Genomic DNA, 18,881 nt, shown 5'->3' on the forward strand with positions numbered 1-18,881 from the left:
AAATGTTGCAGCAGCAGGAGGGTGCTGGCAGGAAGAGTACTGACTTAGAGCGGCAGGTATTGAGTCTTAGGGTGACTTCCTCATGCGCGTAGCGGTCCTCAGCTTCTTGTCTTGCAGCTCCTTTCTCCTCGTCTCACGATCTTTCTGGTCCATGGAGATGTAGATGAGCTGGTCTCATGGAAGGAACACACCAGTTCTTCCTCTTTGCCTTTGTTCTTTGCCTTTGTCTTTATCTTCATCTTTGCCTTGGTCTTTTTCAGTTTCTCTGATTTAGCATTCACTTTGGGTGTCCCAAACCCAGCTGATGAGAGAAATGCAATTTGAAGCCACATGTTGCGGGGCTAACGGGTTGGTCCCCATATGCAGAACAGTCTTCGGCTCTGTGGCTCCGGCTCTTCTTCAGCTGCAGAGTTCTTTGTCCATCTCGATCTTGGCTCGAAGCTGCCTGAAGGATCCAACCAAAGACTCCTCTTTTGCAGCCACCTTATAAAGGATTTGTCCACCCTTTTGGTGCATTTGCATTGGCTAGCTTTGTTGCTGTGCCTGTTTCATTGGCTGACTGCTTGGACCGATAATCTCATATCCATCACCATCTTTGGACATGACCTGATGTCTGTTCTAATGTCCCAAGTTGCTCAACAGTTTTCTTGTGTCCAACCTTTTCTTAGGTAAGTTTTAAGTTTAGCAATAAGGCCTTGGTTACCTCCGCTCTCCCATCAGTTCCTCCTTCTCCCTGACTTTTCACCTACCATCTACCTCTAACACAACATCAGTGACCTTTAGTTACAGTTACACATTTTACACCATTTCAAGTTCAATGTCAAAATCACATTCATAACCTTTTAGTTTCTCTGATTTAGCATTCACTTATAATATTATAATAACCATTACTTATTAGTTACCCTTATAATCATGATGTGAGTTATTACAGACATTTCTGAAAAGAAACCAAGAATAATCCATTATTCTAATTATTTGACACCATGTTACAGTTACTTCTTTCACCTGTAAGTACTTCCACAAGTGTAAGAGTAAGTGTAAATATTCTTATAATCAAACCAACATCAACCACTGGTTAAACCAATATTAATTATTGGCTTAATTATAAGTTATTATTATTAATTTAAGTATTTTACTCTGGGTTTTATCCAATTACTCAAAATGTTTAGATTTTATTCTTTAAACCTTTAATGCTTTGAAATAAGGAATAGTCTGAACTATTTTTATACACATGCAGGCTGGAAACTCACTTCCTCTTTCTTCAGGAAACCTGCTCTTCCTGTTCCATGACTCTCTTTTTGTCTGATTATGATTTTTTATGATTAAATAGAAAAAAGTAGAATTAAAGCAAAGTTTGCAGGACACAATAACAACCAGATTAAGTTGACCGTCTGAGTCTACTGCTGGGTCTTAATGTCACCTGTGTAATCAATTTTAAAGGTAACTTTATTTATTGTTACTATTAAACTAAAATCTCCAGCATGGGGAAGTGGGATGATCTCGACTTTTCTCAACACCCCCTCCTTGAGGTCAGACCTTTCACACGCTGGGAACCCAACACCCTCCTGCAAGTCTGCGTCCTCATCCCCCGGAAAGATAAGATGGTTGTCTGGGATGTGAAGATCCTCCATCGTCACAAAGGACTCAGCAGTCTGGGATGCGAAGATGCAGATCCTCAGTCGTCACCAAGGCCACAGCAGTCTTCAGAACTCCACTGCTCTTTGACAACACTCAATCTTATTTGGGATGAACTGAAAGCTTTTCGGTACCACAATAAATGAAAACTGAAACTTTCACATGCTCTGCTGTTCAACTGATTTTGTAGATATTTTATGATTTAATTAAGTTGATTCTAGAAACTTTCTTTTATAAGACATGAAATACAATTTCTAGGTAAGTTTTCATGAAGCAAAAAGTATAGTCCTCCATAATTAGTCTAGAAAATGTGTTTTTAAAATACTCTTGTGTAAGGATATGAAGGCACATCTTAAAACTCTGTCCACTGTAGGTCATTAAATAACACCTTAAATATGCATTAAACATCTTTTTAACAAAAGATGTGCTTTTGTCATATAAACTATAAACAAACTATGCTACATTTCTAAAATGTACATTTCTAAGTATTGAATGACTTGTCTGTCCAACCATCCAGTATCTTCAACTTATTTAAGATTGAGTTGCAGGGGACATAGTTGGCTTTCATTACTCAACTTGGTGTTCAGGTATGTCCAACTATTTGCTTGCCACAACCCTAAAGCCGGCTTTTGCAAGGGGAGGTGCTAGCTTCTTTGGGCTGAGCCTCACTATTATCAGCAGGTACAATGTATTGTGTTCTTTGGATTGAAGAATCATACATCTTTGGCAATCAAATGGATAAGTCAGGCTTTGGGACTTGCATTGGGTTATTGCATTGTATCAAAATATTTAGTTCGGTGGAAGATTATGTTTTGGGCCTGTTTTTCAGGAGTTGGGCTCCGATCTTTGTGAAAGTAACTCTTCTGCATTTGGAGAATGTTCTACTTCTTACATTTGGAAACAGCATAAAGGTGCCCCCTTCTGTTCCAACTTAGCTGCGGAAGAGCTTTAAAGACATAGATAAGTGTGGAGTGAATGGCCCACTCAAAGTTCAGACTTCAACCTGAGAACGTCTTTGGGATAAGTAAGAACAGAGATAAGTCTCTACTTACCTTTGGGATAATTAGAAACATATCCCAAAGGTATAAGTGTTTGCTTATACCTTTGGGATAAGCAAAGATACCCAAAGACAACATCAGTGCCTCACAAGAGAGAATGATCAGAAATTCCCATAAACATATGCTAAACAGCAAAAGATTTATTGTTAGCTTTATCATGTGAATGTCCTAAAATGAGATTTCAAACCTAATTTCTGTGAAAAGACAAAAGACCCAACACTTGGAAATACAGGGTGTGTTGATCTTTTTAATCAGCACCATGTTCCTTTTGATAAATAGCTATTAAAAGATTGGTGAATTTTAAACCTCTTGTTGCGGCTAACTGATTACTTAAACTCTCTATTATCAGTGGTTTTAAGTGACCTTTGTGTTTTTACAACTTCAGGTGCTTATGCTCTTTTAGTAAAGCCACAGTGTCATTAAACATGACGCTTTAAAGCATGTTCATACTTTAATTTCAATAAAGACTGTTAATCTAATGATGCAATGTTGCTTTTTAGGCTACTACACCCAAGGCATGCTGTGATTATTCACAAAGCTGTAAGAATGATTCATGTAACTTTCAGCAGTTATATTTTTAATACTGACAAGTGACTAATTTTAAAGCGTAACATTTGTCTTAGGTCAACTTGTTAGATCAGCAAAATAACAAAGATAAACTAAACATTAACGTAAGAAACAAATATTATTTTAGCACCGTGATGCCATGAATTTTATTATTTTGTAGTGACGAACGTTGTATAAGTAACATTACAATACAAATATTTTCTTGTATGTAAATTAATCAAGCTGACATTTATATCTGGTTGTTACATGACGCTGTTTTGAGATTTGCCAAACCAACAAACAAAAGCAATTCATTCATTTAAGTTGACAGTCTTTCTTACATATTGCCCTTTGACCCCTTTTGTTTACGTACTGAGAGCTTTAGTGGAACAGACCTCTGGTCAGACCAAACATCTGCCTCAGAACATCTTCTGGTTTTATTATTCGATGGCTGTGATGATGCTTAGCAGGGCACCTTCGCCTGCTGGCTGTTTGAGGAAGATATGGAAATACATGTAAATTTTAAAGAACAAACACAGCGTGGCTGCTGTGAATGGAAAGGCCTTTCCTTTAGCAACGTTTGAATCACATCATACTATTCAAAGAAGCAGTCTTTCACCCAGACAGTCTGGCAGAGACGCTCTAATTTTACCAAGCTGGCCTTTGCAGATCTTAAGCAAGAGGTGAGTCAAATCAGAGGTTCTGGGGAACAGACTTGTGTTAGTTATGGTGTGTTCAACCTGTTATTATGGAACAACTAAAATCCATGCCGGTCCTGTCACTGTGTTTCCCTGAACATTCTCTTTGCAGCTTGTGCTGCTGCCTGTTTGAAAGCAGCTCAGTAATCCTGGATCAGGGAGCACAAAAGCCCTCCAGAGTGCTGGTGAGGTAAGCGCTGCATCCAGGACTTACCCCATGACTCTCCTTCGTCCCACATTCTGCCCGGCGGGGGAGATGGGGCAGGGAGGAAACGTCCCTGTCCTGGCTGATCCTGAACTCTACACATTGACGCATATATGCTGTGATACTAAACAGCCGCCACTCTTCTCTGTGTCAGAGTTTGGCTGCCGATGAGCTGGGACACGGTGGGGAAGTCAACCAGCTCTCCGCAGAGGAATACGGTCGATGTGTTGGATTGGCGTGGCGTGACCAGGAGGACATAACAACTCTCTCATAGAGTGCCACGTCACTTCAGGTGAGTATCAGTGGGTAAACATTTACTTTGTAAACACTTTTGTCAGCATGTGGTTTCAGGTGGGAGGCAGAGTGTTTGCTGTGAAAGTTGTAAACCCTTATATTACCGTGAATGTGGCTCTCCAAGCTGTGTGCAGGCTCAGTACTTTTAGCCGACACAGGTGCTGCATTTTAACTCTGGGAAATTTTCTGCTGCTTGTGGGATAGTTAACATTTGGATGAATGTTCTCCCAGGACGCCATGGACCTGCTGCAGGACTCCAGCCACACCATGTGGGACCTGAACACTCGACTGAAGAGTTTCATGGAGCAGGTTAACAGGCTGCAGGAGGCCAACCACCAGCTGGAGGCTCAGATAGCCGAGTGGAGCTTCAGGAATGCCTCACGCAGCCAGAACTGGTCCAAGCAGGAGCAGACCGTCAGGGACCTCCGTTCACAGGTGATTATTAGAAATCATTAACTAGTAAATAATAACAAAAACTGAAGAAATGATTCCATTAGATGTTGCTTTTCAGACTCTTCAGTGATAATGTTAAGATTTGTCCCAATTACGTCGTTTTAAATTGAATGTGCATGAAAGATTAAGCACCAGTGACTGCGGCTTTTTGTCTCGTTTCAATCTAATGACTGCTTCGCATGCAGGGATGTTAAGATTCTGGTTCGGATAACTTAATGACAACAATTTTGCTACTTCATACAGTACGTATTAATTTTTTAAAAAAAATAGAGATATTAAATCACGATCAAATTCACACTCATTGTCAGTAAAAACTTGACAAGTCAATGCATATAAAGAAATCAGCTCACATCAGGTCATTATGTATTCCACCTCAGATAGAAATGCCTCTTTTTGACAACAGGGCATCATCTATGGAGAAACTATTCACATCCATTTCAGTTGGATTCAAGACATGTGATTCACTGGGACAGCCAGCAGGTTTATATACTTTCTCTGAAACCAATTAAGAGTTTCATGAGTAATCATTTTGTTCGTTGAACAAAATGATTACTCAATGAATAATGAATGGTGTTGCTTTCTAAATACTTAGTACTAACAGTATTTTAGCCATTTCCTTGACTTTTTATTCCTGTTGCATCTTTGTTTGCTGTTTTAAAAAAGTGTAAGTATATACAACTTGGCATGCTCAATACTCTCCAATCTCCAGGTCAGACATAGAACCCCATTAAATCAAATTCCTGTAGAGAATCACAAATACTCGTCTGTGACATTTTGGCTGGACTGGAGCCAGAAATCCTGGCTAATGTCACTCAACAGAAATATTACGGGAATGTTTCTCACTTTGAGGACTGTCTTGTTCTGTGAAACATTAACTGACTTGTATGATTGGTGCTGCAATGTCACAAGACTGAGGTTTATGGAGTCTTCTTTCTTTTTACCTGCTGTTTTATACTTCTCAGTAAGTGTCAAGCACTTGACAGATGTTTGATCTCTTCCTTGTTTCTGTTTAAATTCTCCATAATATAAAGTGTAGCACATGTTTCCATGACACCAGCCGTCTCAAGAATGCTGTTTCTTTATTGGTTTGTCTGTAGTACTTTTATGTCAGCGTGGGATTAATATTTTGGTTATCTTATTTGTTTGGGCACACGCTTGGAGATGAGTAGTCGCCCTACAAGTGCTGCCTCACCTCTCAGAGGGTATAGTAATACCCTTATAATAATTGGAACATCATGTTTATAGTAAAGTCTGGGAATATTCCATGCTATCATTGGCTCTCTCTCCTTCAGTGTGGGTGTGTTTCTCTCTAAGAGTTGTGTGTGTGAGAAACTAAAGAGAAATGAGGGTGTGAAATACAGTTGATGTATGAGCCAAACAATACAGAGCACTATTTCCTCTTGTATTCTTCCACTGGCACATAAGAGTTTTTGTTTGGTGCTAAAGTGTTTTCTTAACTTATTGAACACAACCAATCAACTGAAAGTTGACAGTGTGTTTGTAGCAAATATTACTCACAGTTTTGCGAAACCTTTTAGGATAGCAGAGTAGCAAAGTGATCCATTTAAACTCAAACAAACATGAGCGCTGAGAGGTTTTTTTTCAAAAAGGGATTAAATATAAACACCGAATAAAATAAATACAAACACCACTTCAAGAAAATTGTTTTTGATTTTTTCATATGTGCTTTGAGGCATCATATGTAAGGTCCTGCTGTTATCTTAAGGTTTTAACAAAAAAAAAAAAGTAAGCGTTGTTCCCTTACTAACAACTGTAGAATTGACATCTGCTTTACATCTTCCCATCAGCAGTAAAATAAAAGTGGAGTTTTTAGTGATACAGTCGATATTCCTTTGTTTGAAATCTAAAATATTTACCTGAACTGTTTTTTAATTCACTGAACAGACATTCTTTAAAAAAAACAATCTTAGATTTATGGAACCTAAAAACAGAAAGGGAAATGTAATGTTTTGCCACTTTAGTGTTGCACAAGCTGGAATGCCACAAGATAGTTAAACACAGAGTTTTATAGTGTAACTATATTGAATATTCTTCACACAGGGATTCAATTTTTTCAAATGATCTGTGCTTTATGAAACCATCAGTCTCCTTTTAAAAATAAAGAAAATGATCTTTTTTACTTTAAAATATTGCTAGTGTTTGACTTGTCTTGCAGCCTAGCAGGCCTATATTACATTTTGCAATACAGGGAAATAAGTGATTACTTTATTAAAATCCTTTCGTGCTTGTGAACTGTATGGGTGCCAGTCACATAAAACGCAGACAGCACTTCAACAGGTCGGGGAGCTACGTTTCATGACTCTACACTCCAACAAATACTTCTAAAATACTTTGATCTACTGCTGACATCACGCTGTACACTAATATGTTTTGTGTGAGATGTTTCCTACTGTCTTATTTCTTGCTAAAATGACTCCTCTGCTTTGAGCTGTGTCAAGCAAAGTCCATGCAAGAAAGACTGATGAAGAAAAAACTCACCGTTTGCAAACTTTACATTTCGGTTTGCAAACTTCTGCAGAATGTTGAGCAAATTTGGAATGAAAAGGAGTGGATGGATGGATGGATGGATGGATGGATGGATGGATGGATGGATGGATGGATGGATGGATGGATGGATGGATGGATGGATGGATGGATGGATGTCAACTAAGATTAGTTATTTATCATTGCCACACTTCTGATTAATTTGAGAAGGAAAGCAATGTGCAAATCAACATGTTCTTAAATTGTTATCTTACTTTTAGGTATTACTTTTTTCATGACCTGATTGTGTTTTATTCATGTGTTTCTGTCAGATTTGTGACCTCCTCATGGAGAACGCCCAGTTGGCATTACAGTCTGACGACATGAGGTCCAGAGCTGCTGCTATCCAAGCCAGGTCAGCTGGGCTTCATTTTTGTTTTCCTGAATGTTCTGATGCTCCACTTTTTCCAGTCAGTACTAAAACTAAATAGATGATTTTGAGTTGATATGTAATAGATCGGACCAAAAAACCTGCTAAACGACTCAATATCAAAGATCCTAGCTAAGGATTGTTTTCTTTAAAACACATGGTAATATTTATAAATATGAGGAGCCTTTATGGGATAATTATTACCAGCGTATGTAATGGTCTCACTCCATACGGGAATGTATGAATTACTCTTTGTTTACATCCTGATTTCCAGCCTGTTACTGAGGTCAGTTCCCGCTTCTGTGAGCTGGCCAGCATGCAAATCCAGGCAAGGCTTTGTGCCGCTTCAGCATTTTCACTTATGTATTGATGCGGAGTGACACCGAGCTCCCTGCCAACTCCCTCTGCTGTCAGCTTTTAACCCATGAAGGACAGATGCAGCTCCTTGTTCTTTTTATAGCTCCACCTCATGTGTCTCCTGACCAGCTGAACGTCTCAGAGAGACTCTACATTCTGATAATGACGCCTTTAAGACTTTTCAACTTTTGCGTCATTTGAAGGATCATTGTTTAATGTCTTGCCATTTTCATGAATGAAAATTGTTCTCCGTACAGTTCAGCTGTGTTGCCATCGGTGGAAAACTTTAACATCAGCTTTTAGAATTTACTTCAAGGTCATTTATTTTATAAATTTCATTCATGAACTTAACTTAAACGTGCATACACTTACTGGTTTTAGGTGTGAGACGGAGGAGAGGACCACCAGACGCCTTGAGCAGCAAGTGTCCCTGCTCCGGGAGGCAAAGCGAGAGGCAGACGAAAGCAGCAAGGCACTGCAAGCCGAGTGCCACCGCTCCATGACACAGCTGCAGCAGATGGACCAGGAGTTTATGGTCTGTGTTTCCCCTCTGCTATACCTTTGGGGAAATAAGTATTTGGTACATTGTTGTTTCCTTAATTACAAAGAATGGAGAGATCTGTCATTATCATCGTAGGTACAGCTCAGTTGTGAAGAGAGACAGCATATTTTCTCCACAACGATTAGGTTGATTTGCTTCTAAGTTTTCTTTTCCACCCTCTAGATGAGGCATACAAACGCAGAACCTAAGCCTGAGGTTTCTGTAGTTATGTTGGCTTGAACTTGAGCAGCTACAGGATGTGTTAGCCACTTCACTTCACCTTTCTCTACTCATTTGTTGCAGAAACATTTGGGTTTTTTGTGCACTCAAATCCAGGTTGAATTCAGAAATGTGGACTTAGTGACAAGTATGTTATTGTTATTTTCAAAAGTTACTATTTACTTTGACAAATCAAAAGCCTCATTGGAATGTCTTTTTCAATTGTGGCTTTACCTTGAAAGATTAGTAATTTATCCCATACTGTGTATCAAATAGCATAATCAAATAATGTGAAAGAAAATTTATGATAACATTCCTGTCTGTATTATAGGGAGAATAGCAAGAGTTAGCATGCTACTGAAGCACATTAACAGTTTTAACCTTACATTTGCTAATCTGGTAGAAAACTAACATAACAAATGTTATTGCAAAATTACGACTCCTGTTGGAAAATACCTGTGGTCCCTACATGACCCTCATTAGGCAGCATTAAAATGATTAAAGGCATTTTCATTTGAGATGCCTCATGTAATTATTACCTACAACCATGACAAGAGTTATGAGTGACCTGTTCCAACCTCGATATAATTATTGGGTGTGTGTGTGTGTGTGTCACTTTGAGTTTAACAGTTCACAGCATCTTCTGATCTGCCTGTCTCTCCTTTACTTTCTCTATTAGTTCTTTACCTCTGCATTACATGCTCTACATGCTTCCTACTCAACTCATACACCCAATCTCTTTTTCACATTTTTGTTTGTTTTTTTCCTATATTTCCCTTGTCACTCCCATATTATTTTTAATATTTGTGTTTTTTTTTTCTCCTTGCCACCCTCCACTCTGTTTGCATCATCTCCTTTCCTCCTCCCTCCCTCCCTTTTCGGCTCCCTGTGGTTGGCTGTGTCCAGGCAGCCCAGGCTCTGCAGCTGCAGCAGGCCGGCTCCTGCGATGCTCTGTTAGCAGCAGCAGCAGCAGGAAGGGAGGAGGAGGATGGCACAGCGATGGAGCTCACCCAGCTCTTCGACCAAATCAGAGCGCAGTGCGACCAGAGCAGACCTGTCGGCCTGGCTGAGAGACACCGTGTCCTGGGAACAGCCTCGGATGCAGCTGCCGGCTTGGTGGGGCCCAGCCAGTCTGGATCCGGAGCGGCAGCAGCTTCCAGAACACACCGAGGAGCTGTTACTGAGGTAGGCATCCACTTCCACGTCCTCACCCATTTTTTTTTTTTTTTTTACTCTCGCTTCATGGTTTTCTGGCTGTCATCCAGCATGACACACCCTTAAGACAAATATCAGCCCAAGAAGATAGTGGGATATCCGTGATGAAAGGCTTGCAGTTTAAAAGCTGCTGTTCTCTGTCTTTCTCTATGTATCATCAGTGTTTATTCTTTACTTCTTGTGGGTCTGTGAATGAATTTAATGGTGTGTTTCCCCACTTATTAAATGCTGCTTAAAGAAGCATAGTCTATTAGTGGTTAGCTTGTGAGGTCAGTAACCCCTGATCTTCATTAAATATATTTGTCTCAAACTACAGCAATAGTAGTACTGCAAAAAAAATCTGTCCTAATATTTTTTTTTCAGTACTGCTAGAAAAAGCTGAGTCTGGGATGATTATTCGACTAATCCTGTAAGCAAAGGTCATGCAATTCCTTTTTTTTAGTAGGATAAATCCACGTTTTATATGTATAAATTCAGTTCTTCGGGATGTTTTGTGTTGTTTTCTGTTAATCTGAGACATCTTGAGGAAAAAAACAGTGTGATCAAAATCACAGTTTTTAAAACTTCATTTTAGTTTTGCTTAAAATTGAAGCTCATATAAAAAAGAAATATTTTAAAAAGATTGTAAGACAAAAAAAATGGAAGATAAGCAGCCAAGAAAAGAACAACCAAAATAAACAATATAGAATTTTAATTTGTAAAATAAACATTTATATGGTGATTTATCCAGTGAGGAGGATTCAGTTGGAAGAATAAAGTGGGAACATCAAATCACCCATGAAATTAAAATCTTTTGTTATGAACCCAGTCAATTCGCCACACATGGTGACAAAAGTACAACAACAAAAAAATAAAAAATGAAAGTAAAGTAAAAATCTAGCAGCATTACAATGATGTTGCAATGTTCTGGCCAGCAGCGTTGCCCTGATTCCCACGGCTGTCATGTCTTCCATATTTCTGCACAATGACAGTAAAATTATGATTCTGATTCTCTGATTTACAAACAAGTCTGTCACCAGGATCGTAAATTACTTTATACTATAATTTATACTTCTACTTTATATTGGCAAGTATTTGTCTCCGTCTCACTTTTATCCATATAATTGGTTCTCATTTCAGTCATAAGGATAAAATTACACAACAGTGATGTAGCTGTGACAGCATCCATCCAACTCCATCTGCAGATAGTTTAACAACATATTGTTTGGCCCTTACAGATCACTTCAAGCTGATACATAAGAAATGCTGGCTGGAAAGGAAGTTGAAATATAGTAGACAGGCAGGACACCAGTGGTTTCACTGCAGCAGAGAACATGTAAAACAGAAAACCACACAGAGGGAATGCAATGAAGTGCAGAATTACGTGGAGCAGGACTGAGCAGATGAACCAGCACTGACTAAAGAACCAAAGAAGAATTTATACTGAGGAGAAATGACAAGTGGAAGAGGAAACAATTGTCATTGTCTCAAACTACAGCAAAAGCCATTCGTAATCTGTCCTAATATCAGTAGGTTTTATGACCCCTGACACGAATGAGCAGATCGGGGGCAGATGAGAACATAATCATAGACAAATAGAATTAAGCAGTATAAATAGCAGAAAACTAATAAGTACTACAGAAAATATACAAATAGTTAATAAGAAAGGCTGGGAAACTCAGACACAGCGAGAAAACAGAAAGTAAAGAGAACACTGAAAAGAGAGGTCCAGGCTAACCAATACAAAACGTGAAGCTACAAATAAGAAACCAAAGACAATTTTAAACGCTACAAACTCAGCTATCCAAACATGATAAAGTCCAACATGACGACCTGCAGTATCCTTGGTGGTCGTTCTGCTGGCTCTGCAACTTATCTTCTGGCAGGAAGTTCGTTCTGTTTCCCTCAGCATTGGGTTGTTCCTTCTCTTAAAGCCAAGTTTCCAATTGAGATATAATCTCATGTCAAATGATGTTTCCAACACGAAACACCGGTGAAAAGAAATCTTCATCTGTTAACTTTCACAAAACCCATCTGTGATATATTAGGATGTTTGTACCAAACCTCTTACTTAATTTTTATTTTCTAATCACTGTGACAAATTGCCAGACAGGGCAGATGCAAAACACTGAGTCATCATCCATATAAGTGCATGTCCCATGTTGGGGATATTACTTCAAAGATTCTTTTTTTTTTTTATTTCAGAATAGTATGTTTTAATTTGACATTAGGTTCTAATTTATTTAGGTTTTAAATGTTTAAGACTTTTAGCTACTTGGCTCTGCTATATGTTTCCTATATTTATACAGGAAAATCTTAAAAATCAATGCCATGCATTGTCAACAGAAGGATTTTCACTGATAACAAATGCAAGTGCCTACCAACAAATTTTCAAATCCCTTTATTAAAAGTTTGAACTCCCCCAAGAGTGGCCAGTCTGGAGAGTTTCAGGTCCTGCTGAAGCCTGTTCCAGGTGGAGGGACCAGAAAAGGAGAAAGCCTTTTTGCCAAGCTCAGTACTCACTGAAGGAATGCTGAATGTAATAAAGTCCAATATTTTTAAATACACTTCTGATTAAATTCTAGAAGATGCATTTAGGTGAAGTTCTCTATCCTTTTTGTGTGTGTGTGCAACCTCTAACTTGGCTAGACTGTCACGTTTAACTTCTCCACACCTAATTGGCAATGACCCAGAAAGAACTGCTGATTTGTGCTCGGTGAAATGCGGACGACTAAGACGCGTTTCAAAACAAATTCACAGACAAGGCATCTCACGCAATAACATCTGACACTTTTGTTAAGAGGCTGTGAAGCAAGGCAGCCTGGTTCATAGGTGAGTGTCACATTTTCAAGCTTCTGTGCAACGGCTTTGTCTGTTCCTATTCACACAAAAACACATAAACTCACAACTGAATGTGATGACAAAAGGGATAGATATGTTATCTACTCTGAATCAGAAAGTTAAATACTTTCTGATTTCTAAAGTATGAATCCACCTTGAATACAACCACTAATTTAGTGAGTCTGGCTGGGAATTTATGTGGCAAACCAGAAGAAGTGGTGCTGTATTTTAAGCATTTTCAAGTGTGGCATGCATTTGCATATAATCTAAACATCATCTTTAGCTGCAATTAGCTGGTTGACTTTCACGTTACCCATATATTTGTTGTCCCCAGCATGGCTTGTGGCAAACTGCAGAGGGAACTTCTTGTGGCGTTCTTCAACAATGACGCTCTACTGCCATAAGGGCTAAATTTGTGATAATTGCATTAGTTGTTTTGTCATCATATTCTATCACCTGAGCCAAGGATCTTTGCAGTTCCTTAGGAGACCTTGGTAGAGGTGTAGTTCTTCCATTTCCTTCATATTTTCACAAGATGGTGTGTACAAAACTCAGGATATTGTTTTATATTCTAACTCTCGTTTGAACTTCTACCCAGTTTTTTCCCCCCCTATCTTCATGATGCTAATTGGTCACCAATGATCTCTAACAAACCTCTGAGGCCGTCACAGAGCAGCTGCATTTATAATGAGATTAAATTACATACATCATAATCAGTATTTATTAAAAAGGTAGCTTTTTAAAGAAGTTGGGAGGTTATTTGGATAATGTGCTTTGTTTTATTTGGGAGAATCAAAGTAAAAGGGGGTTAGAACAACAGCACACCACACTTTTCAGATTCTTGCGCTGACTAATCATTTAACATACCAATAAAATGAGATGTGAGAAGTTCATGGGCTGTGAATATGCTTGCATGGTACTGCAATGAGCTGGAAGTATAGGAATAAGCACTTCAAAAATCATTTTGGTGACACTTTTAGCAAGACAAATTAGTCCATCTGTAATAATGATAGATACTAATTACTGGTTTTAGATTTCTTTTTTTTTTTTTTCATTTACATGTCATTATAAAAATGTCACTGCAGAAACAGTTGAGTTGCTGAAGTAAAGGACCCGTATCGTTTATGTGTTGAACCAACTGGAAAATAAAACCCCTCCCTGGATTCAAATAACGAGGGATCCGGTGTTATCAGAAACTACCTGCTGATGATGGGAAAACTTGGCTGAAACCTGCCTGTCCTGTGACTCAAAAACCGTTTTGTGTGTTGAGACAGGTAGTAAGCGTAGGTGGAGGAAGAAATTAAACACAAAATGCCTTACATAACTTCAGATTCTTTTATGTTTCTGGGGGTTTTTTGTTGTTGTGAAAGTATTTGAATAAGAACAAGCAGCTTCAACGGGTTTAAAGGCTCTTCTGATAAATGCCTAACAGCTGTACGGCGTGTCGGCGCGGTGCAGCTGTGTTCACACACAGGCCTGGGTGTCTGCTCTGGTGTCTGTTTGCCCAAACCTGAAATCCACACTGCCAAAGTTGCCACCCGTCTCCTCTTCAACCCTTGACTGAATGCCAGCAGGGGTTAAAAAAAAAACAACAAAAAAAAACACTTACCAACAAGGTGTGGCTTCAAAAGAAAAACAGGCTTTTCCTCCTTAGTGTAAGCATTGTCACACTAACCCCAAGAATTTAGTACAGTTTGGACCCTCATTGTCATATAAAACCACCTCAGCGCTGAGACTGTGTGTGTGTACGTTGCATTTGTTTTTGTCAGCTGTACGATATGACCCTCCGTCCATCATATAGGAAGAGGCAGCATGGGCGCAGGTGAGCCTTGGAGGAGCTGCGCTGAAGGAGGCCAGGGCGGAGCTGGCTGAGGCCAGGAAGCAGTGGCGCTCCCTGCAGGTGGAGATTGAAACCCTGCATGCCTTGGTGAGATAAATTCATCACTCATCACCACACCCAGCCAGTGCGCTGATAAGACATGAAATATTTTAGATGTCACTTTTGTTGGAAAAACAAAACAAAACAAACATCACTCTGACAGGCCAAAGAATACAACTGTCTTTGCATTAATTAACTTTGAAAACTTTTCTTTTCTAATTGTTTTCCTCATACGACTTTTTTACATGATTCTTTTTCTCTCTTATTTTTCCACAGATTTTTTTATCTGCATGAATCTAGGTTACAAAAAATACAAAAAGGTGGCTATTCTAAAAATAGTATTAAAAGTAGTCTAGAGTAATTTAATGCATATGAGGGAGACAAAAGTTACACATTTAGCTATGTGCATCCTGCATTTGTTTGTACACAAGTGATCCAAAAACTGAAATTTAAAGAAAAAGATATTAAGCGAGTCAGATGATTTTATTTTATTTTATTTTTTTCTGTCTCTCTTCAGGCTCATGTGCTAATATTCGTTAAACTGAGGATAATTTTTGACATCAGCAGTTGTTCTTATAGATGGAAATTGGAATCTTTCACATAAAATGCAACACTTAACACAAACATGATCTTAAACCATTCTGGATATCAATTTAATAACACAGACGACAATGATTAGATGCTGATCTAATAATGACTTGAACTTCTGCAAGCATTGCTGTGTTCTCACATTTTTCCTTAATAATGTAGGGCTAATCATCTACCAAGACTCTTTGGAGAACCTTAGATATGGAATGTAAATTTTTTGTTTGAGATTATTAAAGTATTTAACTGAATTACATAACAAGTAACTTATTAATTCATTTTACAAAAGATGACTGAGTCAACAAAGTTGTGAGTTGGAAGTGGTGTGTTCGACTTTAATTTTTTTTTTCCCAGGAGTCACAACAAAGGGGCTTTGAGGTCAGTGTTGGTGAAATGCAAAACAGCTGCTGGTAATTTGATACCAGCCAAACTAGACATCATACAGGCCAGATGCGAATCTACGTGATGATTACATTTGCAAGTTTCAAAGAAGATTGTCTGTGGTGTTGTTTGTAGATGAGGAAACACCTCAGTGGTGGCCTTCAAGGCCTTACAGGCAGTCTAGATAAAGAGCCTTGCAGACGTTTCCTGAGCATGTTGCAACTACAAACCTCATGATGCAGCCATCACCATGTTTTAACATGGTGTTCAGGCTGATGTGCAGTGTTTTCTCCCACAGAATCAATTAAGCTTATTGTTTTCCGGGCTCCAGGAGAAAGGCCTGGAGTGTTCGCTGCAGCACACCCAGGAGCTGTACACAAGCCAGCTGCACGACCTCTCCCAGGTGATCGTCGGGTTGGAGAGCGAGCTGGAGCAGGTGAGGAGCGGCTTGGCCACCCAGCGCCAGCGCCACAGCCAGCTGCTCAACACCAAGATGAGGCTAGAGCGTGAGATTGCCACTTATCGACGGCTTCTGGAGCGAGAAGAGGGCAGGTGAGTGCGAGACGCAGGAAGGGTGGTGGAACTTCACAGGAACCAGGAAGGAATTCCTCAATGGGAATTTTGTGGTTCTGGCATGAACATTCCTGCTTTGCACTTTTAATTGAGAATCAGTTCCTGGAACGGTAGACAGAGAAAGGAAATGATAGACCTCGTTTTATGACAAAGTCTCTATGTAAACACAAGGCTTTAAACCCACTTAGTTGACATGAATACGGCAGGAAGCTAATGTTCGGCTCCTCCTAACAAAGTAAACAAAATTATCTCTTTATTGTTTCTTTCACCAAAAGAAGTCAAACAGAGCTCTTTGCATATTGGCATTAGCGAAAGTAGCTCTTTGTCACTTGGATCATGCAGAATCCATCCGAATTGAGAGTGAAAATGTGTAATGGTTGCAGGTTGAAACACAGACACTCCTGTGTGCTCAGATAATATGATAATATAGAAACTAAGTCAGTGCAGAAATCGCACACAACGAATAAGGTAATCACAAGACTGGTTCAGAAACCTATCAATTACCTTAAAGTGAGTTTTAATCAAACAAGATCAAAGACTCAAGACAGCCGCATGACCTGTCTTTCTGCTAGCATCAACCTGTTTTATTATACAATATTCAACAAGAGCTTTAATTATCTTCTCAAGAAATTTGGACAATGAAAGGTGCAGAGGACTCTGGCAGCAGCCGTACCTCCCCGAGCTTTGTAATTGTCACGTCATTGAGGGAAAAAACATTTAATTTTGTGCTGCCAGTAGACGCTAGAGGTGATGGAGAGGACATCTGATTGTTTGCTCATGTTTGAGAAGGGTGGCACCCGAGTGGCTCACGCCAAAGAAAACACACACGAGTCCTTGTAAAAGCAAGAGTTTCCCACTGAAGCATTTTACACGCTCAGTCCAGGTGTAACGGGTGCAAATGATTTTCCAAAAAGTCTCATATTGAAGCATGAGGCGTTGCATTTCTTTACTATAGCAAAGAAATTAGCATAGTGGTGCTGTTCAAGCTGTCATTATTACCTCACACAGGCTAAGATAGAGAACAAAACCCAGCAAATGTGTCAGGAATAATTCGGTGAGATCTTCTTTTGGGCGCATCTGCGGCTCAACTGGGAAGAATTTGGGACTTTTTCCTCCATTTTCTTATATGCTTCTTATTAAACTTTCCTTTGAAAATAAGTGAACCATTCTGCAAAGATGGAAATTAGACTGAATGCTTACTTTTTCTTCTTCCAGTCATAATCCTTCACAGCCGCACAAAAATGAATGTGCAATTTTTGAATGTATCCGTTTGCTCTGACACGTTCGTGAAAACATCCGACACATCTGCGATTTCGGTTCTCAAGAACTGACTTCACCGGTTTCTATTGAGATCAGATTAAATTAATTAACTGAAGGAAAACATTTGAATACCTTCATCTTCCAGCTGAAATAGTTCAGACTGGAACATTATTTGCACGTTTGTAAGCTTTGCAATTATTTCGCAAATAAAAAGTGACAGACTGTATGGGTGCTCACAGCTCTTAGAGTCTTGCAGCTGTAAATGCAGCATAAGGCGGTGCTGCTTAGTTTTGTCTCAGATCATGAGTAAAAGAGCGTGCCATACTTTTCACATTTTTACTTGTCAAACATTTTCAGAAGCATTTCTCTTTCTTTCCCACCTCCCTGTTATGCTCTACTCTGTGAAGTTTAGGGTAAGGGTTTGACAACATAACAAATTTCAACTTCCTTTTGCTGTGGCTGCTTTTCTTTTGGAGAACATTAAGTTGCTTCAGATTTAACTGATGTTACATTTTACCGTAAGTCACAGTCTTTCAATAAATATTAGAGCAAGCATGTTAAATCCTTTCAAAATTTCAGAATTTGGTGCATAATGATTATTTTTTTTACTTTTAATTCTTAACAGTTCTACCTGCAGACCTGAAAATTGGAAAAAAAAAAATGTCTGTTTTGGCTACCATGAATCCTCGTATCTGCAGGTACGTTGGTCATCTTGCCCATCCGTTGATCCTGCGGCCCTGGAGGTCTCCTGTGATGGAGCCGAAAGAAAATGGGCTGGAAAACAGCTTCAGTGACTCTGCTGTCACTCCGGATGAACCAAAATCTGAACCTCTGCCTGATATCCCGTCTCTCCTTCCTGCTGACAACGGACTGAAGAAGAGCAAGCTGTACAGACAGCAAAGCCTGGTGATTCTCACAGGTAGGACACACACACAGAACCTTTGCGCAACCATGCTTACTTATGGTGTGTCATGGATGTCTTTCCGTAGAGCCGGAGCAAGATAAAGACTTGCCACTGTCCACTGTGAAGACTCAGGAGATTCTTCAGGGCAACGTGGTGCGGGAGAGCGCAGAAGGTCACGGCACCATTGAGTAAGTATTGATCTTCTCTCGCCCCCATTGACCTGCTGTCAGCAGCTGTGCCTCAGGCTGAAATGTGGGCGTTTTTTTCTTTTAGCAGTAAGCACTAATTGTATCTGTGTGAAACAGGCTGCTCGACATCATCCGGACAAATACCCTCAAAATAAC

The 18,881-nt window shown here is 39.4% G+C and overlaps 1 protein-coding gene across 4 annotated transcripts in view; it reads left to right on the forward strand.

Annotated features, from left to right (window-relative positions):
- krt222 (keratin 222) overlaps positions 1 to 18,881 on the forward strand; it is a 43,446-nt gene that overhangs the window by 19,723 nt on the left and 4,842 nt on the right. For 2 of the 4 annotated variants that reach the window (XM_015039655.1, XM_015039656.1), the window contains 9 exons: positions 4,297 to 4,434; positions 4,641 to 4,871; positions 7,706 to 7,788; positions 8,542 to 8,695; positions 9,827 to 10,105; positions 14,757 to 14,882; positions 16,132 to 16,352; positions 18,332 to 18,552; positions 18,623 to 18,725. In XM_015039655.1, coding sequence (XP_014895141.1) covers positions 4,656 to 4,871; positions 7,706 to 7,788; positions 8,542 to 8,695; positions 9,827 to 10,105; positions 14,757 to 14,882; positions 16,132 to 16,352; positions 18,332 to 18,552; positions 18,623 to 18,725 — 1,403 coding nt within the window. In that variant the 5' untranslated portion in view covers positions 4,297 to 4,434; positions 4,641 to 4,655. Of the gene's footprint in view, positions 1 to 4,296; positions 4,435 to 4,468; positions 4,595 to 4,640; positions 4,872 to 7,705; positions 7,789 to 8,541; positions 8,696 to 9,826; positions 10,106 to 14,756; positions 14,883 to 16,131; positions 16,353 to 18,331; positions 18,553 to 18,622; positions 18,726 to 18,881 lie in introns of those variants that run through there. The other 2 variants (XM_015039657.1, XM_015039658.1) reach the window with 2 other exon arrangements.

This window comes from Poecilia latipinna, unplaced genomic scaffold (genome assembly GCF_001443285.1).
Source record: "Poecilia latipinna isolate Pla-1442-1.1 unplaced genomic scaffold, P_latipinna-1.0 Scaffold478, whole genome shotgun sequence".
In the NCBI taxonomy this organism is placed as follows: Eukaryota; Metazoa; Chordata; class Actinopteri; order Cyprinodontiformes; family Poeciliidae; genus Poecilia; species Poecilia latipinna.